Here is a 15,393-nt window from a genome sequence, read left to right as displayed (position 1 = left end):
GTTAACGCAACACCCTGACCCATGTAGAAAATGGGGAAAAAGGGGGTTGATGATGATGACAGTACAAAGTACATATCATAAACATTAATGACCTTTATGCTATGAGATTTAATATGCGACACGGAGTCCTAGAATTGTGAATAATGCAATTCTAAAACAAAATATGACACAGCTTGTGAATGATTTAATTCCAAAACCAAATATGCATGCAGCATCCAAAACAAATTTCCAATGGACATTTTCTGTGGGGAGGAAGCCCACCACTCTCTAAGCATCCCCTTTAAAAGTACTCTTACCCTCAGATTATCAAACTCTGGAGGAATAAAAACAATTAGTGTCCAGATCTGCACATTTGTTCTACGAACTACATTAGTCACAGCTCCAGGGCTCACCAGTGACATGATGGTTAAATGTACTGAAGCTTGGTAAATAGTTCATACACTACAAAAAGCATCTGATGTACTGTAGTTCAATTTTATTTTTAGGCAGAATTACAATAAGGAACATTACAGAGCATCTATCAGAAACCACTTTGTAAAATTAATGAAGTGCAAGAGATGCAGACCATCAGAGAGAGAGAGAGATCAACATTAAGCCAATCAAAATAAAAGGAAACAGCCCAGGAAAATGTATTACTTCAAAAATGCGCAGGCTTAGTGATAAAAGTAAAAAATGAAATCAGAACTCCAAGATTCAACTTTCAAGCTTGGAAGTATGCACATTCACAGCCCTTCAGCCAAGATAGCAGTATAAAGGAATGATAGGGGAAAAGTAGTTTAAATTGAAAGTAATTTTGAATACTGAAGAATCAAGTCTACAAATCACTCTAAAGCATCCATTTAAATTTCTCCCATGTTCAGCATGCAGGCAGCAGAGGGTGGTGAACGTAGCTTAAATGCAAATAACCCTACCAAAGGCAAGTGTGTTGCTTCTGAAGTACAATGGGAGACATGCATTATAGGTGATTCTGTTTATTATATTTTTAGATAAATTTTGGCCGGTTCTAGTTAGTCTGTTATGTTAATTTTAATGTTAGGGACAGAGTTTTGGAGTAAGGGTTAGGTAACAGGTTTTAAGGTTAAGATTAGGGAGGGAAATTATTGGATTATAGTTGCAGGGTTAGGATTAGGGCTAGGAATGGAGCTAAGGTTAGACAGAGATTTTATGATTAGGGTTGAAGTTTTAGGGTTAGGATTGATCTACTTATTTTTGTTGATTAACCAGGAGAGTGGACTAGTCAGTGACCTTTTTCGGTACAACCCAGGTCATACAGTAGCAACACATGTAAGCAGAATTACATAGACAGCATATAAAAAGGACAAATTCATACCTGGCAATCATATACAGATGTACAATTTACATATTAATATACTAAGCAAGGTACAAGGCACAATTTTCAGAACTGTATGCAAAAGTGTATATGTATATAGAGCATATAAAGGTTTACAGAAAATTCTTAGTTACTGTCAAGATACATGTCCTAACACAGGACACAATGGGTAGACATACAGCTTAAGTAAGCATTACTAAACAAAATAACTAAATTTAATACAGATGCAGGATGTGTAGTAATTAAAAATAGAAAAATTATCATGATCTAGTAGGGCATCTGAAGCAAGTGCATTTGAATTCTTCCTGAAGGTATTGCTTTAACTTCTTAATAGTTTAAGTGCTTGCATTACATTACTAGGGAGTGTTTTCCAACAAGCAGGAGTGAATTTAGGAAAAGACTTTTCACATGTAACCAGAGTCCTGTGGTCATTTCAGTTTAAGGCTGTCAGTGGTTCTCAAGATGCACGTAGTTTTATGTGGGCTGAATAAGTTAATTAGGGATGGGCAGTCTATCAATAAGAAGATTAAAATTAACAGGTAATTTCTTCTGTCAGCCATTGGTAGCAGTCTAGCTTTCTGAATTTTAATGCAGTGATGTTCACTTTAGTTGCAATATGAATAAATCTTAATTTTTTATTTTCTGTTTTTCTGGTAGGGTTATATGCTGACCAGGCATTACGGCTATAATAGGCAGAGCATATACGAGTCTTGTCTAGTTGTATTCCTAAGTACCTCTGTACTGTTTTATTGGGTAATGTATTTTGAGGGATCTGTAATAATTGCTTGTATGGCTGCAGCAATTCTTTCAGCAGTACCAAAAATGCAAAAAAAAGATATGGTTGCAGCGACTGCTAGCTTACTGTCCATTCAGATGAAATTGAAATCTTGTTATAAAGCAGCTGAAATAAGATATATATTTTTTTATTTTGCTAGGACGATGTTGTCTGTGAATAGTAAATGATTGGGGGGAGGGGTCTCAGGCCAAGTTAAGAGTGGAAAAGTTTCCTAAGATTGATCCCTGTGGCAGTCAAACTAGAACTATCGTTTTTTGAGTGCAGTTGTGTCCTAATAAGTAAATGGGCAACATTTACCACATTAAGTAAAATTACACATCTTCTCTGGAACAGGCTTCCCATCCATGTGAAGCAAAGCTCATCCCCAACCCTATTCAAATTCATCTTAGACCAATGGATGGGAAATTGAAACTGTATCCCTAGTTTGGCACCTATATCCCTGATGGAAGGGGGCAGCCCGTGAACGCGTGATGTGTACAAACCTATATTGTAAATGTAAACTTCCTTGGAGTACTGACACCTAAGCAAAAGTTTGTTAAATCTGAGGTAAGTTTAGCTAGGCTTAAAGTGGCTTGAGTCGAAAAACCAGTTGCTGGAAATTAAGCTAAATATTGCTTTAAGGACAGGACTCAATAGTCTGATTATGAATTTAAGTTCCTTAAAAAGCATGCTGCAATTTTTGACGAAATCTTTCTACCCACATCTGATTGGTATGACATCAACCTGTCAACTGCTGCCCCATTCATCCACTTCTGATGTCATTCCAAGATTAGTGGACAACAGAAAGAGGGATGTCACCCAGCTGTCCCCAAAACACACAACTACAAGGGATGGTTACATTGGTGGCATTAGGGTTTTATTCTCTACAATCCTGAGGTTTTTTTCTTTTTTTTTTAACCATACCAACCGCCAAGGATTTGCTGTGGCCTGGACATGTAAGACATCTTCAACACCAGCAAAACTGACATGCATTTCTACTCGCACACCAACAATGGCAAAAGCAAGTGAACATAGTACTTCTCCCTGGCCCGTCCTGCTGCCCTGTTGCAAAAAACATTCAGTTTCCAGTATTTTTTGTTATTACTGTTGTCGCCTCACAGATAGACGTTGTCCTGTTCGATTCTCAGCTAGAGCATCTTCTGTGTGGAGACATGCATGAATGGGGGTACCTTCGTTGAAGGTTGTGTGTCAGGGCTAGCAACTAGGCACATAAAAATCTACTGCCAATCATTAGTGGACCAGAGATCCGCTGTGGCGACCCCTAACCGGGAAAAGCCAAAAGACACAACAACAACTGTGGACCAGGCCATCTACCCTCAACCCCACGGATGGATGAACTGGTTTTGTCCATTCACTTGCATCCCTCTTGGATGGCTCCATCAGAAATAAGGCTGCTACTCTAACCCTGGTTGCTGTGTTATTTACAGAGCTTTATTCCTCTACAACATGAAGCCATGTGTCAGCTTTTACAAGTTAATAATAAAACAAGGTTAAATCCCCGATTCTATAATAAAACCAAATTACTTGAATATTCAGCTCCTTTAGTACAGATTAGTATGTGTGCAGCTTGCGCCTGAACTGTTAAAACAAATCAAATAAAATAAAAAATAAGTAAATACAATTGATTTTTGACAGCAGGATTTTAGTGCGTTAATTTTAAAGTCTCATTCAAGTATTAGGAAATGTTTTATGACCATGACGATTTATGAAAAGGGCTCCATTTTTTTTTTTTTTTTTTTTTAATTATGCTGTCCTCACAACTGCTCTTTGTTACTGCTGCATTATTGAATAAGGTTTTTTTTTATTAAACATTACATATCCAAGAGACAGACAAAACAGAGCCTGCATCACTGAGCTGGAATTCAATACGTTCCCCAATCAAAAAATGTATAAATAAAGAGAATAAACCACATCCTCAGCAAGATATTCATAGGTATGCCAAAAAGAAAAGTCAATTGAAATAATATTGAGGTATTAGTACTCCAGGCTGGCCATCAGTTATCCACAACACACTTTATAAAGATAGCTCATCAACAAGGTGTACTAACTCTCATAATTCTCAGTAAAAGCATATGCGTGCAAGTATTCTTTTAAATAATCATTGTAGCCCCACTTAATTTTTGAGCACAAAATAACCAGTAATCATACCATGAGATAGGATACAATAAGCACAGAAACAACTAAAAGGAGAATAACTTAGTAAGCTGTTTTTTTTTTAATTTGGTGAACAAAACGCAAATCATCACTCACATTTTCTAAGACACTTCTTAAATCATAATCAGTATTTTATTACAAATCACCCACAAATTTCAAGTGCACTAGTCTTCTACTGTTAATGCCATTATACGTGCGAATCAGGAAAACAAACTGAAATACATTTTAAGTGCTATATAAAGCCAGGTTTATAAAGGAGTAATTTTAAGCAAAACATTGCATACATCTTTATTCCAATGTAATGCATTTTAGCAGTGAAATAAAGCCAGCAATGCATTTTGAAACTTGATTGGTACCCTTCTCAAAATGCCATGAAGTTACTATTCACAAGACTATGTCAGATAATAACACAAACTAAATTTAAAAGCAGCAGTAAACACCAAATATTTAGCATGCTGCCCTGAAAAGGCATTCACGCCATAAAACTAATAAAGAGTCTTGATCTATAGCATGGAAATAATTTAATGGCACCTGAATCCACTATTACATGATTAAATTATCCAGTATAATGTGACCAAAAAAATAAGCATTTAATCCTCCAAAGGAACTAATTTAGGAACTAGTGGAAGTAATGGTAATGTAGAAGATTATAGAACACAGCTAATGGTCTACGATGTAATGTGCAAGGTATGGAGAAATTTCTGTGCAGTACCAGTACGCCCGAGGGTCTGGATCACTTCAAGTGTGGTAAAGAAGTAAACAGAGCAACTACTACAGATCTAATTTTGATTACAGCAGAATTTAGTAAAAGACAAATGGCCAGAAATAAATGCACATAAGCACATGTGAATATTTTTTTTACATACATATATTAGATACGTACACACACACACATGCACACAATAAAATTATGCACGCCAATGACACCTGCAGTCTCAAAGTAATTACAGTATGCACAAAGGAGACACTCTTCCTTTCACCCTGAAAATCTTTGGGGACAGAAACTAATAGACATACAACAAATAATACTGAACATAAGCTTTTACACATTAGTTCATTAATATGTGGAAAAAAGATGCAACTTTAAACAGTTACATGCAGCTGTGCCAAGATAAAATAAGTTAGAGGTCTTTCATTTCAAATAAGTGCTCTGATCTCCTGATGCCCTTACTGCAACATTTCATAGGTCTTTCAACATTATGATTTGAATTTTTCTAGCATAAAAGCCATGAGAAATAGTATCTGTAAAGATCAGTGCCATGATCATCAGTTTAAAATGTCCCGGATATCCTGTGGATTGAGCAAAGCTTTTAGCTGTGGAGTGCAACTGTGTTGCTAGGCAGCATGCAGCAATTTTACTCTCTAGTTGTAAAAAGCCTGCATATTGTTTTCATTTGCACAACTGCCAAGACTGCAAGATACGGCTGACAACTTTTAATTCGTGTAATATAAGCAATCAGAGTTTAGAATAAATAGCTGTTTAATCCCAATATAGATCAGTTTTTTCTTTGTTGATAGTACTTCAATGATTTTCTTTATTGCGGCCCCTTTTCCTGGCTCAGCAGCAGCACAATTTTATTGTTAAACTGTTAATACGACAGTACATTCCCTGAACCTTTATAATTGTTAAGATTTTTTCATATCTCAGAATTCAGACACAAGCTATGAAAAAAATAAAATGCATTCTTTGAAAACATATAGTGTATTTCAATCTTTATGCAGATTTAAATTTACCTAGTCTGCAAAAACTGACCATTTATATTTAGGTTGTATACTCACCAACGAGTAAGAGGGTTCCAACAGCTAAGCCACCTCCTGAAATTAAAAATATGTATATATATATATATATATATATATTTCAGTCAAGATGACACAATACTCAAACATTAAATTCAAATTTTAAACAACTGTATGAAGTAGAAATATACTGTACAGACAAGCATGTAACACACAAGGGAATAACATAGTAGTACCATGCAGAGCAAGCCCAAGTTTCACAAAGGAGTTCTGACCAGTCGACAGTATAGCTCTTTAGGACTTCAGGATTACTTGAATCTCAGAATAATAAGTGCAGCCTCAAAGTCAGTTACTAATTGGTAACACATTCCGAAGTATGTTTTTGCATTATAAATAACAAAACTGTTTTTTTACTGCAATTCTTAAAATGAAAACCTAAGACAACTGGCCAACAGCTAAAAGACCAGCAAATTTAATGTTTACAGTTTTTAAATTATGAAATGGCACAATAGTTTCCATAGCAAGAGTTTTGTGTGTATAAAAGTGAAAATGATACAGCTGGTGGTATACTTCTGCACTGTAATTAAACTATTGCTGCATAGACACATGCATCTACATCACACGAGTAATTAACTGTAGTAGAACATCTTTCAGAAAGACTACAAATGAACACAAGAACATTTATACCTAACATAACAGAGCTTGTTAGAAGAAAAGATACACAAAATCAGATAACAATAGATATTTTTTTCAATATAAAGTTTACAATACAACAAAAAAGAATATATTATACTACTTAAAAATATCTGTTTTAGGAAGTTAAATGTGGGCCTATAATTTGGACAGACATGAAACTCAACTTTATAAACACAAGCAAATAGTCTCAAGTTTCTAATTAAAAAATGGACAGTGTGCCAAAAAAAAAGTGTGTGTTTCTTTTCTGATGCTGCTATAAAAAGGAGTTTAACCCTTTTTTTGGGGGAGGGGGGAGTCTGCTCTTTTCCCACAGTTCTGTGATGTGGAGTTAGTATATTTAAGTAAAGGGAAAGACTCCTATGTGAGGGTGTAAATGGATTGCTTCTCGTTGCAAAAACGTTGGTGCATTTTGGTTTTATGATTTTTATGCATATTTATTTAAATTGTGCCTTACATTTTTTTTTTTTTTTTTTTTTAGCATACTGCTTTGTTCCTTAAGGTTTCTTTGTTTTTACATTAGTTTGTAACAGATGGAAAGACTGGAAGACTGGCATTAAGTTTTGGATTCAACTCCAAGGCTGTTAAATCTACTCACACCTTGTTAAGGCATGTCACATACCATAATGGTCAACTTGCTTTGTACTTTTTCCAAAGGTTAATCTGCCCATAGTAGTGTGGCTCCTCACACTAGATAGAGCTTTTCAGGCAAGGTTGCCCATGTTAGTGCATACAGCTTTAGGTATCTCTTCCCTAGAAAGACAGACATCTCTTCCCTTGGAAAGGACACATTCTTAAACTGTGGCGTCCAGTTTCCTGTGTGTACCAACTCCATTAAATGGCATTATTTCACGTGTCTTGTAAAAAATACATATGCTGCATTTTGTCATCCTAACAGATGGTCCCTATATCAAACTGTAAACAAAACAGTTCTCATATCGAGCAAATCATAAACAAAGGTTTCATGTTGCTGTAAAATGCTTCACAGTTGTATGATATTCAGATAAAATATATATACTAAAAGTTTAGTCAAATTCAAAGGACCAACTTAAAACTGAAATACTTAAAGTGACTAAATGTCTATGAACAAATTCTATATTTTGGCAACCCAGACCCAAATATTTACAGATTAAAGTTATGTGCTAAAATTATCATAAAGAAGTCATTAAACTAAAGTGTTGAAAGCATCCTCCATTAAAACATGTATCATGTCTTGAAATATTATCAAGGAAGAGAACAAAGCAAAGTGTAGAAAATACCCTCAGTTTAGTAAGACACTGTCAAAACATAATTTATCTGCAGTACACCTAAAAATAATAAGATGCTATTCTATCAAGTAAAGTCTAGACAGTAAAAAGTTCACTTGCTGTCTCGTTTCTTTAAAAGTATCACTCTGTGACAATCACGATAATCTAGATATCCATCTATTTACTTATGTAAACTTATTATAAAATATATTTTGTCAGGTAAGTAGATTGAACCACAGCCCTGTTTTCAGCCATGACCAAAATGCAATAGGCAGAAAAGTAAAAATGTGAATTCAAATAAAGTACAGTTGTGTAAAAGCTTACCATAATGGCAGATGCCCTTGCCTTCACTGCTGCAGTATACTTCGATTGGATTCCTTGCCGTGGAAGCTCGAACATCCAGCCAATCTACCAAAGACTACTTCATCACTTTTAAAAAGATATGACTAACATCACCTAAACACTCCTTGTGTAGCGTTGGGCATGAAGGTGACGTTCAGGAATACCATAATCAGAACTGAATGCCCCAGTAGGAACACAGTCCAAGTAACCTAAGAAGTAACCTGTGCATCCAGGAAGGCAGAAGACTAGGGGGATGGAAGGAGGGAACATATACTGCATCAGTGAAGACAAGGACATCTACCATTATGGTAAGATTTTACACAACTGAACTATGTCCTTACATTCACTGATGCAGTATTCTTAAAAAGATGGGAGAGTGCCAAAGCTCAAGAGGAAATTTGGGAGGGGGAAGACACAGAAAAGCCCCCTAAAAAGCCATGAAGAACGGCATTGGCAAAACCAGCACTAGCTCTAGAGATACCATCCAACTTGTAGTGCTCGGTAAAGGTATGCACAGAAGTCCAGGTAGCTGCCTCAAGAATAGAATTAGCATCTAGACCCTTGAAAAAAGCCCGTGAAGAAGCCACAGCTCTAGTAGAATGAGCCTTAAGTGAAGAAGGAAGGCTCTTGCCATGAAAAGTGTAACAAAAGGAAATAGCCTTAGAAATGCAAGAGAAATAGCTTGCTTGGATACGGCAAGTCCCAAAGATCTAGGTTGGAAAGAAAGTAATAACTGATAAGATTTTAAACAGCCTTACTCTTATCCAAATAAACCCCCGAGTTACCTATGCATGTCCAAAGTATGCAGCACCCTCTCACTGTCAGATTGCAGACAGGGGAAAAAGTAGGCAGATTAACAGACTGAGTAAGTGATAGCTTATTAACCACCTTAGGCATAAAAAAGGGTTAGTGCGCAAGGACACCCTGTCCTTACATAAGACCAAAAAAGGAGGACAAGCCATAAGGGTCTGCAACCCAGACACCCATCTGGCAGAAGTAAGAGCTAACAAAAGAACAGTCTTCCAGGAGCAATGTAGCAAGGAAACTGAAGCAGCAGGCTCAAAAAGAGCCCAAGTCAACTTCTCTAAAACAAAATTAAGATCCCAGGGAGGAGGAACAGGCTTCCTGTGAGGTCTAATATTAAGGTCTCCTTTAAGAAATTGTTTAACCTCAAATCTAGAAGCTAGAGAAGGCAGTAGACAAAGCACAGATAGCTGATAAGTGGGTCTTAATAAAATAGGCCAAACCAACATAGAGCACATCACAAATAAGACAGAACCAAAGGAACATCCAAATAAGTGGATCCAGGTTACAAGACAAACACCAAATAGAAAACCTCTTCCATTTGGATAAATAGGATTTCCTAGTAGTAGGTTTCCTGGCCTCATGCAGCACATCCTCAGTAAAAAAGCTGTCTGTGAGGAATCAAAATCTTTTCTCCCACAGTGTTAGTTGAAGCGTGGACAGGTGGGGATGGATGAGAGATCCCTTGTCTTGTGTGATGAGAAGCTCCTAGACACTTATGGCGGTCTTTATGGGGAATCTGTCTCCCACATTGGTATTTACCCTTCCTGGATGACATTAACCCCTAGGAGCACAAAAAGTAAGAAAAAACAAAATCCTCAATGGGGCACTTATCTGCAACTGCAATGGAATTCAGCAAACAGGCGTAGGTACTCACTAAAGAATGAAAAATGCGTTCATCTGGCAGAAAAAGGATGCAGGTAAACAGACCAATGGTAAAAAGAAAAGTTCAGACTGACGGCAAAGTAGTTCTGATTATGGTAGGCCTGAATGTCACCTTTATGCCCTAGGAGTGTTTGTGGGACGTTCGGCGTACCTTTTAAAAGTAACAAGTAGTCTTTGGCAGGCTGGCCGGATGTTCGGGCTTCCATAGTAGGGAATCCCATCTGTTAAGAATACTGTACTAGTTAATGTAAGGACATCAGGTAATGCTTACACTTTCTGACTGCTGATGACACAACAAGGATAGTTTACTTACCTAATTTCAAAAAGCTTCAAAACATGTGCACAATGAGTGAACAAATAGATCGTTTTGTAAATATCTAAGACGGAGTTGACATTAGTTGCACTTTAACAGAAGTTTAATCATCCTGAAAAAGATAAGAAACAGGACAAATTTATAGAGGTTTCCATTCAGACTCAGGTGCGCATAGATATGATGTGATGGAGGGCTTCCAAAGCCAAACCTGAGGTAAGATGTATTATAGGAGTTTTCTCAAAAGACAGCAACAATACAAATATGCCTCTGAAGGGGTTAGGACAAGAGGAGTTTGGAGGGGATATTAAGGTAATCTGTATTGTGTGTTGCAGTAAGTAGTTAATACTGGGTAAGCCTTTAACTCCCTCGTAAAGGATAAGAGAGATGGAAGACTATGAATGACACACATAAGATTACTCCAGGTGGAAGACATATTAAATGAAAAAGCCCTGCGGCTAGATGATACAGACAAGAATATCAGAGTTTTGGGTGGTACAGCAGACTGATGGGAAAATATACTTCTGTTAGCAATGGAAAACAATTTTTAAATTTAAGGATCTTGCCCACTAGTATGGCTAAAACAAGGGTACTACTGGGAATAATGGGCTGACATCTGGCCTCGGGTAACGGACTGGAAATGATGTTCTTGTTTAGGTATTTCTACTATAAAATGACATATTGTATGAAGATTTCTGAAGAATGTCCCTTCTGGTGTCAGATTAAGCCTTGCATACAGAGATATGATGATATTTTGCAGCTTGTGCAGTAGTGAACTGTAATCAGAAACAGAGATTTAGGAGTTAAGTGTGTAGAGGGACTGTATTTAAGCTCTAGTGTACAATACATTGGTTTTACGTCTTTTAAGTTCAAATAGCATTTAAGGTAAAAAGCATACCTCTCAACTTCTTAGCACAATAAATCTGAACAAAGTCAAAAATGATATGGGACAAAGGCCCAAATAAAGGAATAGATTTTAAATATTGTTGTTATAAACTTGAAAGCTGCTAGGAAAACAGGTTGTGTTAACATGAATTTTGTGAAGGGTATGAAGAATGAAACTCAAATGTCTATCATTATTTAGTGACTTCAATTCCCACTGATTTGTCAAAACACCACAAATTTTGTGAGGAACATATGAAAAATATGAAGCAAAAATCTGAACATTCTGTGAAAATCTGGAAGTTGAGAGGTATGGGAAAAGAATGTAAAGGTATTGATATACAGAAAAACAAACATTTACACAAATTGCGAGAAAGTTACAAAAGAAAAAAATCTAAGTCAGTAAATACTGAAGTAAGCTACAACAAAGCTGTGTGGAATGTAACATATACATTTGGTTAGGTTTAAAAAGTAGGATTTCAGTTACTTAAGAAGCCTAAGCTGCTTAAGGTTGTGACTTAATCTACTGGTTTGATCCACTGATTATCTACACAGTTTCTAAATACAAATCTCCATACAAATTACGAGTTCCTGCTGCAAGGGTTATTTTTTGAGCCAAATAAAATGGGCTCATTGGGTGGTATAGTTCAATGCACTGGACAATGGGATGTTCTAGAGTGCAGAAGATGTGTTTGTATAAATAAGAGAAGGCAGTAAAACAACTTGTTCATAATTAGGACTGCAACATATCCTAAAGCAGGCTGTAGTGGTGGGTTTTATGTGCATCCCTCAGTATAAATCTAACTATACCATGATATATTTGCTCTACCTTGGTAAAACTAGATTGATTCCGGTATAGATAATGCATCCACAGAATCGTGTTCACTTAAACAGATAGGTTATTAATTTGGTTTCAGTTGTCAGGGTTAGGCAGCACAACATATGAAGGCTATCTAGTGTGACATTACATCTTTTGACAGTGGCCCTGATTGATATGGATAGACAGTAAGAGTGTCATCAAAAAATATCTCCAAGATATTTAATTTTGTTGGTATGGGGAATTAAGGGACTAGATCCAGTCTAGCTATTTAGTTGAAGAGCATGGGTAATTTTACAGTAATTTTGACAAAATTAGACAGTTACCTCTGGGGCATTTAGTATGACATGCAAATCTCTTGGTTTCTCTAGAATCTGGTTTGCAGAAGAGTTTGAGCTGTTGTAAACTGTGTAACAATGAACATGAGGGCCATCTCATCAGCATATTGGATAACAAGCAGGTTGTTGCAGTGGGCTGACAAAGGCTAAACATGAAATGCTCTAGTACAGACATTTGAGGGGTTCCTTTGTTTGCTGTGAATTCAGTATTTTTATGTTCCTTCTGACTGAATTTTTGTTACTCAGGTAGTTTATGAGAAATTGTACAAAAAAGAGATGGAAGTTAAGTTCTGCCAGTCTGTTTAACACCACTGTGACTTGCATCAAAAATCTTGGAAAGACTGAGAAACAAGCCTGACATGACTCTTCCTGTCACAGCCAGGGATAGTAATGTTGTAGATACTGAATGCCCTTTACAGAAACTCTGCTGTGATTGGCGGAGAAGACTAAATTCAGTCAGATACGAGGACAGTGTAGATGGACAACTGTTTTAGGCAAAATGATTTACTATTATGATTAGCCTGCAGTTATTTGGTTCAATAGAGAAGGCAATATGTGTTTCTTCTCAGATGAATGGTATCTTTCATACACTTGTGGAGGAAGTTTCAAGAGGAAGACCACTTAAGCCCACTAAGCCATACTTTTTCTTACAGCATACAGGTTTTAACTCCTTAAACTGAAACTGATACAGACATAGGAGTAACAGTCTAGCTGCGTGAAGAGATGAAGGGGTGGATATTGTAGGCACCGATCACTGACAATTTCTCAAAGGTTTTGCTGTAATTTGTTTGTCTGTTTTCTTCTTCCCACCTGCTGCAGACTTCAGGTACCTCTACATTTGCACCTTATGAATGATCTCTGCCTCTGATGATCTCACTCCTTGCATGCTCTCTGGCATCACCTGCACCAGGAGGGTCTTCCCACTGTTACAATACCAGCACATGCATTCACTTGCTATAATCCACACAGGGGCACTTCACAGTGGGGCAAGCCAGGTAAAGCACTATTATATTACAGCTGAGTGGAGGATTTTCTTTGGCCTAAGCCCCATATGTACCCTTATTGACAACTACCTTAATGTTGTATGCTGGGTGGTTATTATGGGTTTACCTTTATATCATCGATCACATATGATCGAATAGCCACTTAAGCGAACCAAAAGCGCGAACATTTTTAAATGTTGAAATTAAGTTGAATTTCAACATTTCTGGCCATGCCACACCTCCACACCAGTGCTACCATGGGTCAAAAAGGGGCGAGGTTTTGCAGTTCAGTTATGTGGGATTCGACATTGGAGACGTTCGCACTTCGGTATTCGCGAAAGCCGTTCCGCCCACATTGGTATCGCCAATATAAAGGTAAACCGTTATTATGCCCTCCTCTGGCTCCAGCAGTCAAGCCTCCTCAGTGTCCCAGCCCACCAAAGCACAGTGGTCTTTCTCAAAGCTCTAGCCACATTCAGGGTTCTGTGAGAAGATCTACACAGCATACTTCCTCTTCCCAGTACATGCAAGCCCATCCACCACTACCAGTGCCATAAATTTACCAATCTGCTAATCCAAATCTGATCACCTGCAGTCAGTCAGGGCTTTAATCCTCCCAACAGCGCAGGCATAGTTCTGCTTTATTTTTGCAATTGGTACTACGGGATAATGAATCTGTGTTTTTGGTGTCTGGTTTTAAAACAATCTTGTGAATGTCGTTAATTGTTTGGGGAAGCTGCTAGATGCGTTTTACAGTTTCAAAGTAACTTTTTACACTTGTTATCAAGGACTTGCATGTGGTTCTTAGGTACCTACATTGCTCTTTGATTGAGCAACTGTTATGGTCATTCTTTTAGCCATAATTTATCATTGGCAATCATAACAGCTTTAAACTGCAGTATCATCCAGGGTTGTTGGAAGTTTTTGCTTCTAATGAATTTTATGAGAGGTTAAGCTGTTTAGTAACCACTTAGAGTAAAAGAATAGTCTGTTGCCTTAGGAAATGTGGGAAGTTGTCGCCAATTAGCTAAGTTGATTTATGTTTATGTATTAGAGTCAACAGACTGGGCTTCCTACTGAAATACAAAGTGCAGACATACCGAAAAATGCAGAAGAGCAAGTATCTAACATGGTTTCCTTCTAAATGTCTTTTTGCAGTGGGCAAGCCCCCCCCCCTAAATGTCTTTTTGCAGTGGGCAAGCCCCCCCCCCAAACTTATATATACTACCTCAGAGATCGACACACCTCATACAAAAGGGAACATTCTCAGAAATGACCATCTCGGACTTAGTATATTCATTTTCAGCTATTCAGTCTCACCATGGCAGGACTCACTCAAGTCTGTCCCAACATTTCAAACAGTTACCTACAATGACTGTGGATTTTAGATAGTTTGCATCGCTTCCAAATATTGAACATAGGATGAGATCATGCACAGAATCAGCAAATAATCCAATGGAGGTTATGTGACAGAATTAGCACGAAAACCAGTGGAGGTTATGTGACTTGTGCTGGCCACCAAGAGCCATTCTAAGATGCCTGCTCTATTAGAAGTTTTCTAAATAACTGCTGTCAGGGGTATCAATTGGGAAAAGCCACAGAGAAGGAATATGAATGATAATGTACTACCTGTACTACAAAAGCTACCGCTTTGTTTATATCTTGAGGGCATTTTCACTAAGGGTACAGGTTTAGTGATCCTCAGCAAATACAGGTTCTGTACTGCTTGTGAAATAAAAATAGGAAGTATGACTTCCTTACTTTTAATATAGACTTTTGGTCATATTTGTATCAATAAGAGCATGGCTGGGTTGCAATGGTTTATAAATGTCTGCAGTTTTCCATTTTAAAGTATAAGTAATGCACATCATGCTTAATTTTTAAGCCTTTAGCTTCCCCCTCCAAATAATGTTCATCAAGGTCAAAGTTTTACTTTAAGTTGATAAGTATGCCTATTGACTGGTAGTTTTGCATCACTGACCTAGGTCAGGTAATTAGAACCAGGATTTAGGTGCATCTCTATGAATATACTAATGAGCATCAATTCTATTAATTAACCTGAAGTTTTGAACAGT

General features: G+C 37.2%; 1 protein-coding gene across 3 annotated transcripts in view; it reads right to left on the bottom strand.

The window, feature by feature from the left end:
• The window catches only part of ELP4 (elongator acetyltransferase complex subunit 4), a 2,241,348-nt gene that overhangs the window by 2,163,067 nt on the left and 62,888 nt on the right, over positions 1–15,393 (bottom strand). For 2 of the 3 annotated variants that reach the window (XM_044058959.1, XM_044058962.1), the window contains exon 2: positions 6,060–6,095. The exons of the other annotated variant lie outside the window; for it this stretch is intronic. In XM_044058959.1, the coding sequence (XP_043914894.1) occupies positions 6,060–6,095 (36 nt within the window). The remainder of the gene's footprint in view (positions 1–6,059; positions 6,096–15,393) is intronic. 3 annotated transcript variants of the gene reach the window in all.

This window comes from Protopterus annectens, chromosome 17.part0, assembly GCF_019279795.1.
Source record: "Protopterus annectens isolate FY-2018-M chromosome 17.part0, PAN1.0, whole genome shotgun sequence".
Lineage (NCBI taxonomy): Eukaryota > Metazoa > Chordata > Ceratodontiformes > Protopteridae > Protopterus > Protopterus annectens.
This window is presented reverse-complemented; position numbering and strand designations above follow the sequence as displayed.